Source organism: Meleagris gallopavo, chromosome 1 (genome assembly GCF_000146605.3).
Source record: "Meleagris gallopavo isolate NT-WF06-2002-E0010 breed Aviagen turkey brand Nicholas breeding stock chromosome 1, Turkey_5.1, whole genome shotgun sequence".
NCBI lineage: Eukaryota > Metazoa > Chordata > Aves > Galliformes > Phasianidae > Meleagris > Meleagris gallopavo.
The window spans coordinates 6,087,071-6,105,495 of NC_015011.2; the positions used below are offsets into that span (position 1 = coordinate 6,087,071).

Sequence of the window (18,425 nt, forward strand, 5' to 3'; positions counted from 1 at the left end):
GAAAACAGGATCTCAGTACTCAGATCTGAAGTGGGAAGAAGCAAGATACAAAATGCAAATGAAGAAAAGCAGTGGCTGCTGTGCTGGATGCTTCTTGTAGCTAAGACTGCAATTAGATGCAAGATTCTTACTCTGCTCATTCAGATCTTTTCGGGGGGAATCTTTGGCAAATCAGTTAGTTAGAAATCCAGACTCATTGTATTCAGTGTTTCCTTGAATTGCAATTAAATACTTAGGCACTGTGGTAGAGCAGATTGTTAACCTGCATCTTTAAACACAGATTCTGCTCAAAATATGACAGTGACATTTGTTCACTGTCAATGAAATGATGATGGTTCCTATGTACCTCATCAGAATTTTCAAATAGGATATATGCAGCGTGAGATCTTTTGATACTGCAATATTTACGGATGTATAAATATACTAAAACAGTTATTTTCTCCCACTTCACTGAAAATCTTGTTCAAATGTCTTCTGTTATGACTGGGAGGACATTATGTAAACTCTACTTGAGAATCCAGGAACACATTTTACAGGAAGTGCCTGATGATCCCTTTATCAAAGGATAATTTCCTTGGTGAAACCCTAAGAGACTGGAAGAAAACTGGATCTGTTATCAGGGGACAGCTGCAGATACACAAGTCCAATTTTAAAACAGCTCAGGAAAATAAAGCAAAAGCTCTCTTGATTTTCAAACAGCCCTTTATATACAGGGCTACCTTCTATGTGTTTTTTTTTTAATTTATTTTTTTTCCAAATTGAAAGAGATTACAAGCCTTGTCTCCATTAAATTTATATGACATCCACGTGCTCTTTAATACTGCCAAGAGAAGTTGGAGAGAAGAGCCGCACGTTGTACTGCACCTGAGCAGCACTCAGCCCAGTCAAGAGTCCTGCAGACGCCAGAGGGCAGGCAGACCTCACTGCATCACCTGCAAGATGCTCAGCACCAGCAAGGTATGACATCACAGCCATGTTGAGAGTTTATCTCCGACACAAAGTGCCGCAGGAAGCATTTTGTCAAAATTTCAATATCAAAGTGGTCGCAGCCTCTATAGTGAACAGCTTTGTTTACTTAGGAGATAAAGACAGCTGAGACAGAAGTTAAATTAGGGTGAGCAGTCTCCTGCTTCTGTTTAAATGCTGAAAGGAAGTCAATTCTTACCTCAAAGCAAAACATCAAAGGAAAAGCATTTCCTAGTAATGCCATTTTTAGACTTTGCCAGTAACTTCAAATGCGAGAAATAGAAAATAGGGGCAGTGCTGACTATGCTAAGCTGTAGCTAACACGATAGCACTAAGTAAAGCTTAAATTTCAAAAATGCTCCAGTAACTTTAAGAAATGGACAGATTATCCCTCTGGCTTTGTTCTAAGCATTCCTGAATCACCCCATAGCTAGCAAGAAATGGTGAAATTAATCTTTACAAAAGAGCACTTTTGCATTTAGACACATTGCAGCACTCTGTGGGCACATGGTGTGCTGCTTCTTTTCCTTGCCTTCAAGCACTGTGTTGCTTTTTTAGATCTCAGCCTAAATCTGTTCAGATTCATACATTTGGCCTAGCTCACTTCAAAATGAATGGCATGAATCTAATTCTTCTTTGGGTATGCTATCTTAAACCTAAAGTTTAAACCACCAAACCTAAAGTTTCTTTCAATCTGAGACTATTCCGGCTCACTAAGACAAATGCAGTAATAAATTTACCTTATCTACATAGTAAACATTACAGATATCTTTCTCCAGAGATCTTGTTTCAGCAAAATCCACTCCCCTTCTCAGCTTGTGGTCAGACAAACTCCTACAGAAATCCAGAGTTCCTAAGGATTTTTATGAGACCATTTTCTCATAGCTGTTATCAAGTGCTTAAGGGAAGCCGTTAGAGATTTAAGGGGTGGCTTACGGAAAATATCCATTTTCTTTAAACTTTCCAACTTTGAAAATACTTGTTGAGCATGGATATTCAAATGAGCGATAAAGATCAGCACTGACATGCTCCAGCATGACATTTCCTTCCTTGCGAATCCCAGCTCAACCATGTGATGGCTAATACACTCAAAAATGCAATGAGCTTATGACCCGTCTATCTGTGCCGAGTGTTCATCCTTATGGGGCACTGTAAGGTTTTCAAGAGAGTTATTTTAATCTCTTTAGATGCCATGGGACCAGCTATTGTTCTCACTGGCACCATTTTTGTACTTAAAACTAAATGCATCTGCACTTCTAAACCAGTAATGGAGTTGCACATGCTGAAAAAATAATAATAGAAGAATTAAATGTAATCTTCTTTTCTGGGGGTGCCATATATTCTGCATGAGAGAGAGATGCGTAAGCGTCTAAATTAGGATCTTATTTGCTCCAGTAATGCAGATTCTAGGCAGTTTGAATCAATTGCTGGAGCTGCCTTACTCTTTATGGAAAGACTTCCTTTCCCACCAGTCTGAAGCTGAGAGAAGGGAATCAGAGCACAGAGCATGAATTGTGCTATGAACAACCAAGAGCCATAGACAGACTGGGAATGGACCAAGCAGTTGGATCTATTGGAAGGATAATGAAGAAAACATAGAAAAACAAGGAAAAGAATGAAATGAAAAGCTAAATAATTAGTTAGATAATTAGTTAGATAATAGGACTTCAAACAATGGTTATGGTAATGCTGCTGTCAGAGAAATTGTGTGAAGACACTCAAATGGCCTCTAGGCAAGGTACCAGCAGCATCTCAACCTCAGTAGCTTAGAGTTTGGCTGTATTTGTTTTGCTTCTTACTACTACCTAGTTGAATGAGCACTAGACCAAGAAAACTATCCCATAGCTGTTTTACTGTTAAACCACTGCTCTTCCAAATTGTTGTACCAAGAGTTGCTCAAAGTTTTGCTGACACTTCAAAAATAAATGTATTTTCTAGAAATACTGTTTTCCTCTTCATCAGCAATGTATGCCAGTGCTTTTCCAAATTTAATACCAAGACAAAAGTATGATAAGTGTTCTTTACTAAATTCTTTCAACATTTTCCTCTTTGTTTTGGCTTAATCATTGCATCTAAGGTATCACAGATGTAGAGTATTTCCAGATATTAAACTTCATCTTTCTTCCTATCACTTTTATTCCATCACATCATGTCTGCAGCAACTCACTCCTTATTTTATATCAAAACAGAACACATGCACAAACATACAGAATAGAATCAGTGACCATATCTCAAGAAATGGGATTTTAACAGAGATAACAGAAATACAAGACTCCAAATTAAATACCTAATCATAATTTAATGCTCATAAAAAAAATGGATTTGGCTTTTTATGAAGTGTTGGCACCTCAGATGTGATCCCAACAGATAGAAATAGAGCTGGACAGCAGGAGACCACAATAAGAGAGAAAATCAGGAAATGGTCTGGACACAATGTTATGTCAGAGAAGTGGAAAATGCATATTTATATACATAAACTGAAAAAGGGTAGGTAGAAGTCTGAGCTCTCAACAGAAGAGAGAGGGTTGTGAGGATAATTTGAAACATCCTGCCTGAGTGGAAAATATAAATTGACAGTCTATGGAGGATAGAAAAGGATGATTGTCTTTGGGTAAAGATAGAAGTGTGTAATTAAGGAGACACTTACTGTACCAGGTCTGGGATAGGGGATACGACCTTCATATTGCACCCATCGATGATCTGCACTCTCTTTATGAGCATAAGGGCCATTGAAAACAGCTCTGATATCTGCCATGCTGTAGACACAAACTGCAGAGCCCTTGAAGACAGAGCTGAGAAGAATACAGGCTGATAAGCACACTGTAAGCTCATTTTCAGAGCATACCTCATCTGGTGAATCAATTCAGTAATTCCAGTGAGTGTGAAAGGTTTTCAATCAATCCTACACCTGAGAGTTAATATAAGTGGTGCTAAATAACAGACAATATGGACAGGTCTGATAACTACAGATATTATGTGTCACTGTCATTACAAGACTAAGCTTTGCTCAGATAATACCTGGTCTTGTTAGCTTTTGGGAGCATTTGATAGACTGTTATTTTTTCTTGTGTTCAATATGTTCCGTGTGTCATTTCTCAACTATTATGATTATGTCACTATGTTGCAATTCATTCAATTGTAAATATTTTATTTGGTTATATCTGCTGTGGAGCCAGTATAGTGGTTACCTCTTAACTGAGGAGTCATTGGCAATTTTTCTTTGCAATTCCACTGTGAAGTGCATACCTAGTCCTTAAGTACATTTAATTCAAAAGTTTCAAAGACAAAATAATTATTTATTTCCTTTATAAAAATTCTACTTAAAGTACCTCAATATCATAGCTGAGAGGTTCATTAATTAATACATCCCTGATTAAGACTTCCTGCATTTGTTTCCGAAGGCAAACATGATCCTAAGACATACCTTGTTGTAGTGAAGACTCCATATACAAGAGGGTTTCTCTCATCTCTTGTAGAAAGCAAGAATATATCTTCTGTAATGGGAAAATATTGTGATTTTTAAATTATTATTATTAAGCAAACATTGAACATCTCTGTATTTATCACTTACAGTTATGATATTTGTAAAAACAGAAGGTTACTTTTGTCTAATTTCTGCTGAGTGAATTTGTGTTGATAATCTGTCAATTGTCCATTTGCAGATAGCCTGTTTTTAGACAAAACCATATTTTTACTTTCCAGCTTGAGGAGTTATAAACACCATAATTCTAATAAGATTAATTCAAGTTATAATCAATGACTTTAGGTAAAAGATGGAGATGGAATCATAAAATCATAGAATCACCAAGGTTGGAAAAGACCTCCAAGATCATCCAGTCCAACCATCCACCTACCACCAATAATTCCCAACTGAACTATGTCTTTTAATACAATATCTAAACATTCCTTGAACACCACCAGGGACAGTAACTCAACCCCTTCTCTGGGCAGCCCATTCCAGCACCTGAACACTCTTTTGGAGAAGTTTTTCCTATCATCCAGCCTGAATCTCCCCTGGCGCAACGTGAGGCCATTCTCTCTAGTTCTATCACTAGTCACATGGGAGAAGAGGCTGACCCCACCTCACCTCAACCTTCCTTTGGGTAGCTGTAGAGACCAATAAGATCTCCTCCAAGCATCCCCTTCTCCAGACTAAACCACCTCAGTTCCTAAGGCCTGTGCTCCAGACCTCTCACAGCTTTGTTGCCCTTCTCTGGACATGCTCCAGGGCCTCCATATCTTTCTTGTTGTTTTTTTACTTTCCAGAGGGGTCCAAAACTAAACACAGTACTCACGGTGCAGCCTCAACAGAACTGGGTACAGAGGAATGATCACTTCTTTGCTTCTGCTGGCAACACTGTTTCTGATACAAGCCAAGATGCCATTGTTCTTCTTGGCCACCTGGGCATACTGCTGCATCACATTTAGCAGAGCATCAACCAGCAGCCCCATGTCCATTTCTTCCGTGCAGTCTTCCAGCCACTCTGCCCCAGCCTGTAGCACTGCATGTGTTTGTTGTGGCCAAAGTGCAAGGCCCAGCACTTGGTCTTGCTGAACTTCATCCCATTGGCCTCAGCACAGTGATCCAGCCTGCCCAGATCCCTCTGTAGGCTTTCCTACCCTCAGGCAAATTGACACTTCCAGCCAACTTGATGTCATCTGCAAACTTACAGATGTTGCACTCAATCCTTTTGTCCAGGTCATCAATGAAGAAACTGACAGGACAAGCCCCAGTACTAACCCCTGGTAATCACTGCAGCCAGCTCCTGGGCTAGGATCCATTTCCCCCTATGAGACAGGTGAGACCCATCTGAAGATATCAGACCAGGTGCCAAGTAAACTGTCCCATGTATTAAATAAATAAATAAATAAATAGGTAGATAGATAGATAGATAGATAGATAGATAGATAGATAAATAATCCTGCAATTGCACCAGTCTCTCAGACACATATTTATGAGATGGGTTTTCCTGATCCTCTCAGTAACCCTTACTAGCACTGTGAGGATAGAGGAGAACACCACTTGTACTCCTGCTCCATCAACTAACCATTCCAATGTTCTGAAGTTCCTTTTGACATTTCTCAGTCTTCTCTCAGTGACTTCATCACTTCTGACCTGAACTATCAATAAAGGATAATAACCAGAGGGATGAATCAGACTGGAAGGTTTCCTAGAAGTATCCCTCACCAGGACCCCAGGTAGGCAATACACTTCTCTAAGGGTAGAGTCTGGCTGACATATAGGACTGTCTGTTTCTCTCAGATTGCTTACAACAATCACCCTTCTTAGACACTATCAGTACTGCTTGGAAAATTAGTAAAATCAGAATAAGATGTGTATTTCTGTAAAGAATAATAAGAAAAAAAGAAGTACAAGCAAATCTGATGACAAAATAAGCTATTAAAGATAAATCAACTTACGCAGCTCATCAAAATGTGTGTCGGCTCCCTCAGGACCAGGTATTGAACACACAAGTCTGGCTTTCAGAAAAGTAGTCCATTTGTTTATTAGGCTCCGCTGACCTCCCATGTCATTCTAATAAAAATAATATAAAGAGAGTAAATTATTAAACAAATAAGAGCCATTGTAACACAGGATGCAAAGTGAAGGACAGTCTTTTCATAAGTAGCTCCAGTAGTCATTTATTAGAATGAGTGATTGAAATTTTCTGATTATGCCTAAATACATTTGCAGTGTTCTCAGAACAGTTCAAGAACTGAAATGCTGTGAAACATATGTTACATAATGTGATTTTTTGTTCTCTGCAGTGCAAATTTTTGCAATCAGTGGTTCTTCAAGAATTGTTTGCAAACTCAGAAATAATAAGGAACATTCAGGATAGGCTTCTCAAAGGAGAAAAACTATACTCATCAGAGGTTCCAGGGATGTAAATACTGTGTTGTTTGTTTTGTTTATACACTACACAAAGATATGCATTCCAGAAGAAACCACTCATGTTATTTTAATAATCTCTGTTATGGAAATATCATTTCATCCTCCATAAAAGACATTTTTAAAAAACTTTTTTTTTTTATTTTATTTAATTGAGGTTTCCAAGATATGAGCACACATGCCCAAATTCTTTCTAGTTACTGGAGAAAGAAAAGTATTGTATGGAGCCACCTGAAATTTGAATAATCCTCTTCAAAAGGTAGGTGTCCTTATATTGAGTTTGATCCTATGATCCCACTTGCTCCAGTTAGGCAGGTGAAAGGGAGACAGGATACACTAACTCCATCCAACTACACTGAAGAATAAAGATGTTTCCAAAATATTTGGGGATTTTCCAAAATTTTCCTTCGAGGGAAATAGAATACCATGACAGATGTTTTTCAAAATATTGAAGATTATGAGAAGGAATATGAAAAACTAGTAGTCAATGATTTTCAGGGGGGAAAAAGAAAAAAAAGAAGAGGGAGAAAAGATAGTGTAGGAGGAGTTGCTTTTGGAAGACAGAACAAGAAGTTTGCCTAGGAGCTTTCCTCCTTCCACTGAATATATGAAGAATTTAATGAATGACATTTATCTGTCTCTGAAGGCTCAAAAAAAAACAGATGTATTTAGTTTCTGCAGTGCTATTTAGGCCCCAAATTTTTTCAGCTTGACATCTGTAAGGATAATGATACTCCAGCAGCATCCAAGAATTCAAACCCTTAAGGGAAATGTTCTCCTTGCTAAAAGTAGTCCCCCAGATATATATTCTGAATTACCCCATGAAGATGCCTACTTGTTACAAACTTTAAAGCTTATTGGACCTGGTAATACAAGCGCTACAACGTTGGTCATAAATATTCATCCCATCTGGTTTCACCATGAGAAATTTTTATTATTATTTTTTCAAATCAGCTTTGCAATTCTGAAGGTATGAAACCAGACAGTAGGAAACAGCAGGTGGTAGGGATTACATAGTATCTCCATGGAGTGTATTTGGTCCTTTGGGGTTGGGGCATAAATATTAGAGACATTCAGAAAGTTGGACTTTTGTGCTGAAATTCACTTCACCAGAAGTAACACTTCTTTGGTAATTCACTCTAACCATCTTCCCTTTTCATGTATTTGCTACTTTTAAATAGGTTAGCTCAGTTGGAAATGATTCCAACTAATCTATAGCCTTTGGAACTGCTCTTTCAAGTATTGCTACCTCCCCTCTTGATTTCCTGAAGACCTGCCAAGCCCGAAGCTTTGCATCTAGCCAACAGATTTATTACAAAGGTGTCAAAACTAGCAGTCTTAAGCCAATAGGAAAAATAAGCTCTGCATGCGTGTGTTCTGTTCAAAGGCACGACAGAAAAACTTTGTGGACTAATTAAAAACAAACAATTACAAAGATGCAAGAAAGATTCTTTAAAAGAAACAAAACACACCAACAAACTCTAAGCTTTTTTGTTCCTCTGGCAATGCAGATTAGCAAAGCAATACTTGTTTTGCAGAGCTTCCACTTAGATTTCTAGTGGATGGGGCACAGTGCCACAATGCCACAGGATCCTGAGATGTCACTAAGAGCGTGGCTAGGAGAAACCCTCCTAGAGGGGGGGAACCAAGATGTGGTGGGGTTGCAATGGGAAAACATCACCATTGCTTTGCTCAGGCTCCTGCTGTAAGAAGTGTTCAACTTCTTCAAGAGATTGGAAAACCCGTACTTGCATTTTATCACCCTAAGCTGTGATCCAGCAGAATATTTTTGCAGAAGTTTATTTTAAACACTACTGACTTCCTAGAGAGTAGTGTGAAGCAAATCCTGTGCTTGAAGGAAGCAGTTTTAGCAAGTGCTATGTGCTTTAAGACATAAAATTCCACTGGATTTAAGATGTGTCCATATTTCCTCAGTCTCAAGCCAGGACAAGATGTTAACCATGTTACTTGAATTAGCACAGGCATCCACTACATATGCCTTAAATTTGAAGGATAGAGCCAAAGGTTGCCAATAATACTGTAATGTTTACAAAAGAGCAAGGGGAATTCAATGACCAGCCAGCACTTTGTGATTTACTAAGTCCTTCTGAGGCCAGAGATTCAAAAATTTATGTTGTAGAAGTCAAGGACACAAAGGACCTTCCACTGATTTAAATATTTGTGTTCATAATATAATGACATACCCACTAATATGCTTCTTCCTACTTTCATTGCTGAATACAGCAAAATAAACATTTTTTTAGGAGGATTTCTTTCATTTTATTTTCAGTTTGATTAGTAGTCATATAATACTCTTTAACACTTTATGTTATTTCTGAATAATACCTTTGTGTCTTTGCTTTCGTAATATAGGTGTATTATCACTAATTGAGAAAGTGCAGGAATTGACAAAGACTGCAGCAGCTTTCTCTATAGGTGGGTTTAGCTCAGCTGAAGGCACAGAGGTTCAAAAACTATTGACATTCCTCTGCTTCTTGAGTCTCAAGTAGCAGTTGTCTTACAAATCTCTGGACATCTCCATGCTTTGAATAACGTGTGTCCCTCCCTTCCTAACATTATTTTGTGGTCAGTCTGAGATAAATATCTTGAAGCTTCAGCTACTTCAGAACATAATCTCTGATGAAGATTATTTGCCTTTTCTTCAGACCACACTGGTACAAACTCACAAACTCATTAGCTTTGTATCATGTCTGCCTTCTCAGCTATGTATCCCTTGGGCCACCATAGTTCATTGTTACTGACCTCTGAGTGCTTGGACAAAGGGCATATGGCCCCAAAATCTGTCTGAGACTGGGTTGGTACAGAAAAGACAAATCCGTTCCGTGGAACAATTGTTAATATCAGTCTGCAGTAAATCACTGATATGCTCAAATACTGCAAGCTGGTATTCATATAATAAGAGTACAGGCTAGGTAGTCAGTGGATAAGAAAAAACGGACAGAGGAAAGAAAATCACCACAGCAGAGGCCAATTAATGCGTAGGTGACCAGAAAGAGGGGATCAACACAAAGCTACTCAGTCCTAAAATGACTGCTGGACTGATTTACACCAAGAACTCAATCTAACAATGTCAGAACGTGTGCTCAACTTGATGGATTGAAATGCTTTTTTTTTACAAGAGATACTGGTACTGTAGACAAGGAAATAAATATTTCAGGGAGATGAGACAAGAAGACAACTTTGAGCGCTGAGAGAAGGGGAGGGCAGCACGAACAAGCTCTTCATTCCAAAAACATTGCTAATCTACTCATAACAGATGAGCAGTCACAAGTATCTGAAATGTTATCTCCAAAAATATCACTTTTAAGCACACTGGATTAGCAGCGTTTACTATTAACTTTGTTACATTACAGATGAAGGCACTTAGGACTGCGTATATCTTTTTGAATATAAATAAAGGTTTAATTAACACTTTCTGCTTCATAATCACACAAGCTGTAGCAGATACCAGTGCTTCCGCCTGAAATACCTTATTTTTAACAGGAAAAAGTGCCTGTGAAGTCTCAGTTACTAGTTTTTTTATGAGTTAGAAATTCAGATAATTGCTAACTTGAAGGTGGGCAGTGCAATCTGTCATGTGTTGAGGAAAGATTACAAAAAGATCTACACACGGAAATTATCTACAAAAGTAGTCCAGTATTATAATTTTAAGAGAAATAAACTAGAATTAAATGCAATTTACTTTTAAATTAAATGCAAATTTTAAGTGAATAATGAAATTGTATTTGACAGCAATCTTCACATGTCAACGGTTTTTTTTATGACTGGGTACTATAAATAATCATTTGGAGTAAGAAATCAGATCTTTAACAAGACACAATAAGAATTCAAATATTTTGTGCACATCCTCAGCTAGTCTGGGTTCACATGCATCATGGTTTTGTGATATTTGGTTTTTGGTATTCCACATCATAACATCAAGTATTTGACTGGGAGTTAAAGCGTTAATGACCGAATTCCAGGTACCTGTCTCTGTACATCGCGGAAGTCATGGGATCTGGCCCTTCTGGGTTGGGCGGTCTCTTACTACCTTGCAGTGGGTGCTGGAGGGTGCTTTCCTAGCCGTTCCAAGCTTTTCAGGTTTCACTAGGTCTCAGGAACTCTGTCTCTCTTCTATTTTATTTGATTTATTAATCTCAATTTCAATTAGATTGTATTATATTGTGTTATCTTGCATTCCGATATCACAGTCAGTAAAATAAGTTTTCCTCCATAGATCATTGCTGCTGGCTTTTTTTTCCTTCCTTGATCCCAGCTCTCATCTCCCTATTCCTTTTCCCTTTTCCTTCCCATTCTGTGGGTCCTGAGAGGGGCAGGGGGGCCATGGGCCTATTGCCCCCCTGTCATGTGCATAGACTGATCTAGTTAACTCCATGACAACGTGTAAGTATATGGGTTTCCCAAAGAAAGAAAGAACTACTTAAATGTAATATCTGTGAAGAATCAAGGTCATATAATGTATTGTCCTTAGGAGACTTTTATGCAAATCTCAACTTTGTAATCTGTAATTTACGTACAGCAAAATAAAACAATTTGTTTTTCAAAACCTCTGGTTACAGACCAGTTACCAGCTGATTGTGAATATAAAAACCATTAGAAAAATAATATTGCCTGTAATCAAGTGATTTAAAAATCTATTTAGAGATTTTCTGTTGCCTCTATTTTCTATTATATTGTATCTTAGACATTAAAATGCAGCAATGCAGCTTCAGTAGAATTCACCAATGTATGGCTTGGAATCCAGTAGGCAGAGAAACAGAATGCTACAAAACTAACACCTGGATCTTTGGGGTTTAAATCTCTTATTTGTTTGTTACTAACAGTGACAAATTGAATATTAGAACAAAAAGTGCAGTTTTCTGAAAATGAATCAACATCTAAGATGTCAAACAGTGTGATTCATAGAAGTAATTATCTGGAACAGCCACTTAAATTACATGTATTAAAAAGAAACAAAGAGCAGAATTTCTGGAAGCAGGTTATTAATTAGAGCCAAGATGTGCAAAAGGACATTCTGTCCTGAATAAAAGGAAATGCTAGAGAACAGAGGGGAAAAGTGCTGAAAATGCAGAAGGCTCTGGAGTCCTTCCCTCATGGCCAGTCTAGCTACATTACACAACTACCAGAAGGAAATGGAATGTCCAGCAGCAAAACTGTACTTTTTTGAAGGAAAGGAAAAGATAAACAAGAAAAGAAAAAGGAAGGAAAAAAAAAATCAACAAAAATCTTCTATCAGTCTTTTTAAGTGGAAAAATAGCCAACAGTCTATCAGTGGGCTTCTGTCTTTCTTCACAGTTTTCATTTAATACTTATGTTTTATTTCTGTCCCTACACAACTCAGATACCGGTGTAACATAGGAAAGTAAGTTTTTTCTGGTCCAAACCATACTGACATCACAGGAAAGATTCCTCCTGTCATTTCAGCAAGCTCTGGGTCAGACCCAAAAACATCCAGCAACACATTTAGTGTGACTGGGAGAGTGAAAATACACTTGCAGTATATACAAGAGAAAAGAGGTGCATGTGATGTAAAACTTTAACTGCTCTGTGCCATGGATATCTTATGTAAACTTGGGAAATCAGTTCATCTCTCCGAGTTGATCTGATCTGCCAGTGAGAGCAGCAACTCTATTTAAGAATTCTGCTGTTTATATGAGATGACAATCTTTCATGGGGAAATTTTCTCGTTATAGGATTGCGTGTACTTCATATAAGATACCAATCCATCTTGGCATAGTGCTAATGTGTAACACTTCTGTTTGAAGTAGCTGATACAAAGATCAGGATTCGAGCAAGACTCAGCCTCACGAACAGCATACTTACTGACAGGGACATTCTTTGCTGAAACTAACCTGGCAGAGCAGAGTAAGGCTTCAGCCTATGGATTGCACATGGCAAGGTATCTATCACCACTGTTGCATTTGCATATAATTAGATAGGAGAAACAAAAGTGTAAATACACTGTTCATAGAAACTGCCAGAGTCAACAAGAGAGCATGGACTAAATTCAGTCATCCTTCTTTCCAGGCTAATGCATCAATCTGATAGCTCTATACATCTCCTCAGATCATCTCAGAGTGTCGACTGAATATTCTTTATCTCCTCCAGAAACAAAATCAAAAGTTTCTCTAGTTTCCTGCAGATTGGCCTTTTAAGCTTTCCCCCTAGGGAAACCTGCTTACAGAGAATCCTTTTAGAATAGTATTCCACATCTTTCATGATATTTCAGTACCGTTACCTCTTGAAACAAATAGTTGGACAAGATGATCTTAGTAGTCTTTTCCAACCTTAATAATTCTATGGTTCTATAACTCATAATTCTAGAATACAGAGATGCAAAATCCCAGGCTGCTTTATGATCCCCAGGGCTGATACTTCTGAGTACCTTTCTGAAATTATAGTCTATCACAGCCCAGAGGCTAAAGCACAACTTGTCCTGGCTGCCTGCTTACTTTCTCCATCTTGAAACAAAGGCATCATGTCAGGCAATTTGACTAAATGGTCCTCATCATTAGTGCAGTGGATTTACTACTCTCATACCCTGCTACTACTTTGTACTGATTGACATATTTCTGCTAGTATAAATGGCACTGCTTGTTGCAAAAGGCACTGGAGGGGTTAAATTATATTTTGTACAGACTAAGATTAAAACTTGTAGATCAAATCATTTGTTGAGCATAGTGCACATACAAAGTTGACTGCATAGCCAGAGTCAAATATAGATATCAAAACCAAAATAAACAGAAAAAAATAAGCATTTGCCACAACCTATGTTCTATCTAGACAGCAGGCTTAGGCATGAAGGGAACAAATCTCTATGGCCAGCAGCTTGCTGGAGAGCTGCAGTTAGTATCAAGCCTGCTTGTGATGTTTTTAGCTGAAATGAATAAAGTACACCTGAAATAGGGAAGACTTTAACTTGAAACTAGGATGTTGCTTAAGTAGTATACAGCAAAATGACCTACTCCTCTGACCACACAACCCATGCCATTGGAAAGCTGATGTGAAACCTATGGGTAAGGATACCACTCTAGGCCTTCACACATTTGTAGGCATAAAGACAACACTGAAATGGGGTCTTTATTGCAACTGAAAACCATGGCTCAAACTGCAACAGTAGGCCACATCTATGTGAAAATGCCCTCTCCCTGAACCATGAGTGAGAAACAGCATTTTAGCTTGAGGTCTTTTCTCTTAAGGAGGTTTAGTGTTATTTCATTTAGAATGGTAATGTAGTCACACGAAGCATGCAAAATTGTTTGAATCAATATGGAAAATGTTGATTTTTGTTTTAGAACATAACACTCAGAGATTTATGCTGAATTATATTTGGATGGGATCCAAATCTAAACATCAAAACGAAGCATGTTAAAAAAAGAAAAAAAAAAAAAAAGCCAGAAGGTAACTGAGTAAGATAAGAAGAATCAGAAAGAACATATTTGAATGTGGTTGGGACATATGAAATACTAAAATTAAGCTTTGAATGATAAAGTATCATCATACTGCAGGGCCATTCAGTAATCCTGCTGAAATTACCTCCAACAGGTTTAACAGCGCTAAGAACACTCCCAAAAGCCATACAAAGGCTTACGCAAAATAGGTGTACTCTACTGTATCTATCATTAGTCTGTGCACTTTAACTTCAATGGAAGATTGAAGTGAGCAAAGAATGATGGCTGAACTAAACGAAAAATTTAATTAACTCTCAGGAAAATCAACTTTTGATTGTAATCTGTTTGTGGTTTATTCCTCTGTGTTTGACTAGCCTTTACTTGTTTCTTATCTGAACTCTCATATATACTCAATGTAAATTAGATGCTGTAAATCCATAAGAGGATATAAAATGACAAGGTAGAAGAAAAAATAGAGAGAAAAAATCATTCAGCTTACAAAATGTAGCACTCCTGAACATGAAGTCACAGGCAAGTCAGATAATCAGAACAATCATGCAGCTAATATCATAGAGGAGGGCTGAATTTATATGTTTTGAGTGCAATAAGAGCACTGTGAAACCTAACACTGAAGTCTTATAAAACAGTGGGTGATGCAGCACTGAGATAAATTGATTTATTTCTGAAACAATCAGCCTGAGTTTGCTATAAAATTTTGCATTCTTAAATAAGAATATATTGAATTTCACATTCCAGGGACCCCAAGTAGGCCAAAATTCCTTGTCAATCCGCAGTGGAAAACATTTCAAAGCTTTCAAAGAGTGATGTGGGTTGAAGATGGAAGGCATCTTCCTCTAAAAAAATCATCATTTATCTTTACCAATTTAAAGTAAGAGTCTCTGTGATCACAATATTCACAACCACAAACATAGAGCTGGAAAAGCATGAGAACAGAAAAAAGGTAGGTCAATATCTTACAGATCTCTTTAGATTTCATCACTATTCAACAAATATCATAAAAGCTTGAACAGTAAGCCATGAAGTGCCCCTTTTTTAATAAATGTACAGATAGGAAAAAAGCAGAGAAATTATTTTTATCACATAAGAAAACTTCCAAAATCACTAAGGCATCACTTACTATCTTAAAGATACTCGAAAATCCAAATTGAAGCACTCTGAATTCTGCGACTTCAGATTAGCATAGGTGCCTCACTCCAAATAACTTCCTTACCTCCGAGCTGCTGGGTTTCCAACATCATATTCTGGCAATGAGTCTCTGGCAACTAGGTTTGTTTCTAGAGTTTGCTTCAGAGGTTGTGCAGCTGCATGTCCATAATCCAGCTTCTAAAGCTCTATCTTGACACTGCAATTTCTTTTTCATTTTCCCTAAGGCTCAGTAAAATTCAGTCACACTTCTTCATATGTAAGCATAACTTACATATTTTTGCTTCATCTGTAAATCATAATTCCCACTCTTCCCCTCCCCAAAAAAAACCAAAAAATAAGACCAATTACAATTTTGAGACACACCCAAGGCCAAAAGACCTGACAAAGCTTGCTGTTACATCTCATAATTCATCACAGCTAGAAACAAATACTGTATGGATCTGGGCTATTTCCAACACATCAGACCTCAAAATGAAATCATCTCGATGAGCATCTGCTTTTCTACAATGTCTGAAAACTTTCAGGCAGCATGTAATATTAAATTGCCAAGCTTAGGAGTTGAAGAGGAGACAGCTGATGAAGGATCCACAGCTGCAAAGATGCCCAGTTGGCAAATGAGGGCCAAAGTTTTCTTAGGGATGACATTTTCTAAATGGTTTTAATCATGATTATATAGTTTTTAGTTTATATATATATAAACTAAATATATATATATATATAAACTAAAAATGGTTAGCATTGTGGCTAGGCACTATTACGGTGATGAAGGAAGTATGTAAGCATGTAACAGGCAGTAAGTTAAATCTCGTCTGGAATGAGTTGCCTCCAGAACTGGAAGCAGGATAGCTGCACGAGCATGGCACTGAGCCCAGACTAATTAGCCCTGCTGAGAACATGTTAACATGGCTATTTCGCTTCCGGTACCCAAGCTAATATTACTGAACAGTAAAGCGTTACACTATGCGGACAACTCAAATGCTTTTTGGAGAGAGATCAATTATCTGCACAGTGATGCATTACACGATATAGAAATACAAAGAATGTTAATGAGCCAGTTACCTCCAGTCACAGCAAAGGCATGGCTAGACTATTTCCAGGACAAGAAAAACACCGCCCTACTTTTACACACCAGCAGTCCCACAGCATAGCCCACCGGAGACCCTGCATTCAGACATGTGGCAGAATAACTCCCTGCTGCCACTCCAGGAATACAAATTGCCTTCAAGCACCAGACAAGAGGCAAGGTCGTGGCCTTGAACTCTGCTCGTGTTCATGGCTTTGGAAATAAATCACATTACTCTAAGGTGGAATGCAGGGTGTGTCCTGCACTCTCGACTCAGGAGTGCTTAAAATGATTACATTCCAGTGCCTTTAGAAAACACAGTTTAACCAAGAGGGCTGTGCCTAATTGCTATATTCTCATCCCCAGGTACAGTTTGGCATATGAGAGGATGGAATGAAGGGGGAAAAAAAGACAAAGAACTCATTTGTTCCCACTAGAACAAAGGACGCTTCTGGATGCTGAATGCTTTGAGAAACATGGGAACACATCAGGGGCTGCGGGCTGATTTCTTGGCAGTTGAGGTCTCTTGGAAATCAGACTCTGAGACTGTATGCAGCAACTTTTTCAATACATCACCAAAACTGTTAAAGATAAGATTGTAGCTCAGCAAACACAGAGCTGTAATAATAAACAGGATTCTCACACTGTAGCAGAGAGACTACTGCTTTTGGCTAATATTCCACTCCATTCCAATAGAATGAGGTTTCAACTATGAAAAAAATTTATGTCATAAAGAAAAAAACAAACAAAAATCCAATAATCTCTTTTTATGCATATATGACGTTGCCCTTAAATATAATTACAATACTGTCATCATTTTGTGGTAGACACGTATACTAAATAGCTGTTGTTGTTTGACAGTGAAGGACACAGTGCATAGATGCTGCATTTTGTTTTCAAAAGCTGTCTCAGTGCATGCAATGACTGTGACATGTCTTTAGCTTATGCAAACTTGTTCAGCAGTATGGGCATCAAGACAATGTAGATGTAACAGCTCACAACCATGATTCTAGCAATGGAAATTGATGGGCTCATGCTCTTAAGAAGCTGTTTGGGATAATGTATGTTATATGTACCTGTGTATCTGCTTATGTATCAAAAAGCAGATGCACACCACTGGCAAACTTTTAGTAGTCATTCTCTTTCTTCACTTTTGACCTTGCTTGAAAAGAAAGAAAATATCCCAATACATAACACTTGATATAAGAAGGAACCTGCTATAAGAAGCAAGAAGGAACTTGCTATAAGCAGTAACAGGTTATAGATAAGTCAGTTATACATTTTCCATTTCCATCAAAACAAAAATAGAAATGCCATTTGCTATGACAAATTACACAACTGGCTCTTAACATCACTGTTGAAAGTATTGCCTCCCAGTTCATAATGATATCCCCTGGTAATGCATAGAACACAGATGACATAAATCTAAGCTAGTACTATTTAGTGCTACAGTAGCTGTGTTATTACAACATGTTTTGAGACAGTAAGTATAAGCGTGGTCTTATGAACAGGACAAGTGACAGCTGTGGGACTCTGGACAAAGAGCTCTCAGTGAAAGTGCTGAAATCTTCTGAGATTCTAAGTAGCTGGGAAAAGGGACTGCTTTCCAAAGAAGATTTTCCCTAAGGGGGACGATCAGTGAGAGACCATATTGTTGAGTCACTGAAAATTAGCCAAAGAATAGGCTGCACTGACCAACCTCCTTATTAAAAGCAAAGTTTATTCTAATTTCAGCTTGTAACTCTGGCATAAATGTACAGGAGCCCTAAGGCATGATGAGGTAGAAAGCAATTGAGCTCTGGTAGAAAGAAATTGGGATTACACTACGCCAATTATTTTAAAAGTTGCTGGTTTTCTACCCTTCACTGTTATTCTATGCTTGCTAGGAAAAGAAGGTTTAGCATTTTGCAGCACAGGTCACATT

General features: G+C 37.9%; 1 protein-coding gene across 4 annotated transcripts in view; it reads right to left on the reverse strand.

The window, feature by feature from the left end:
• SEMA3D (semaphorin 3D) overlaps positions 1–18,425 on the reverse strand; it is a 148,599-nt gene that overhangs the window by 34,660 nt on the left and 95,514 nt on the right. For all 4 annotated transcript variants that reach the window (XM_010715144.3, XM_010715211.3, XM_019616732.2 and 1 more), the window contains 3 exons: positions 6,388–6,502; positions 4,391–4,460; positions 3,614–3,758 (listed from right to left, as the gene is read on the reverse strand). In XM_010715144.3, coding sequence (XP_010713446.1) covers positions 3,614–3,758; positions 4,391–4,460; positions 6,388–6,502 — 330 coding nt within the window. The remainder of the gene's footprint in view (positions 1–3,613; positions 3,759–4,390; positions 4,461–6,387; positions 6,503–18,425) is intronic.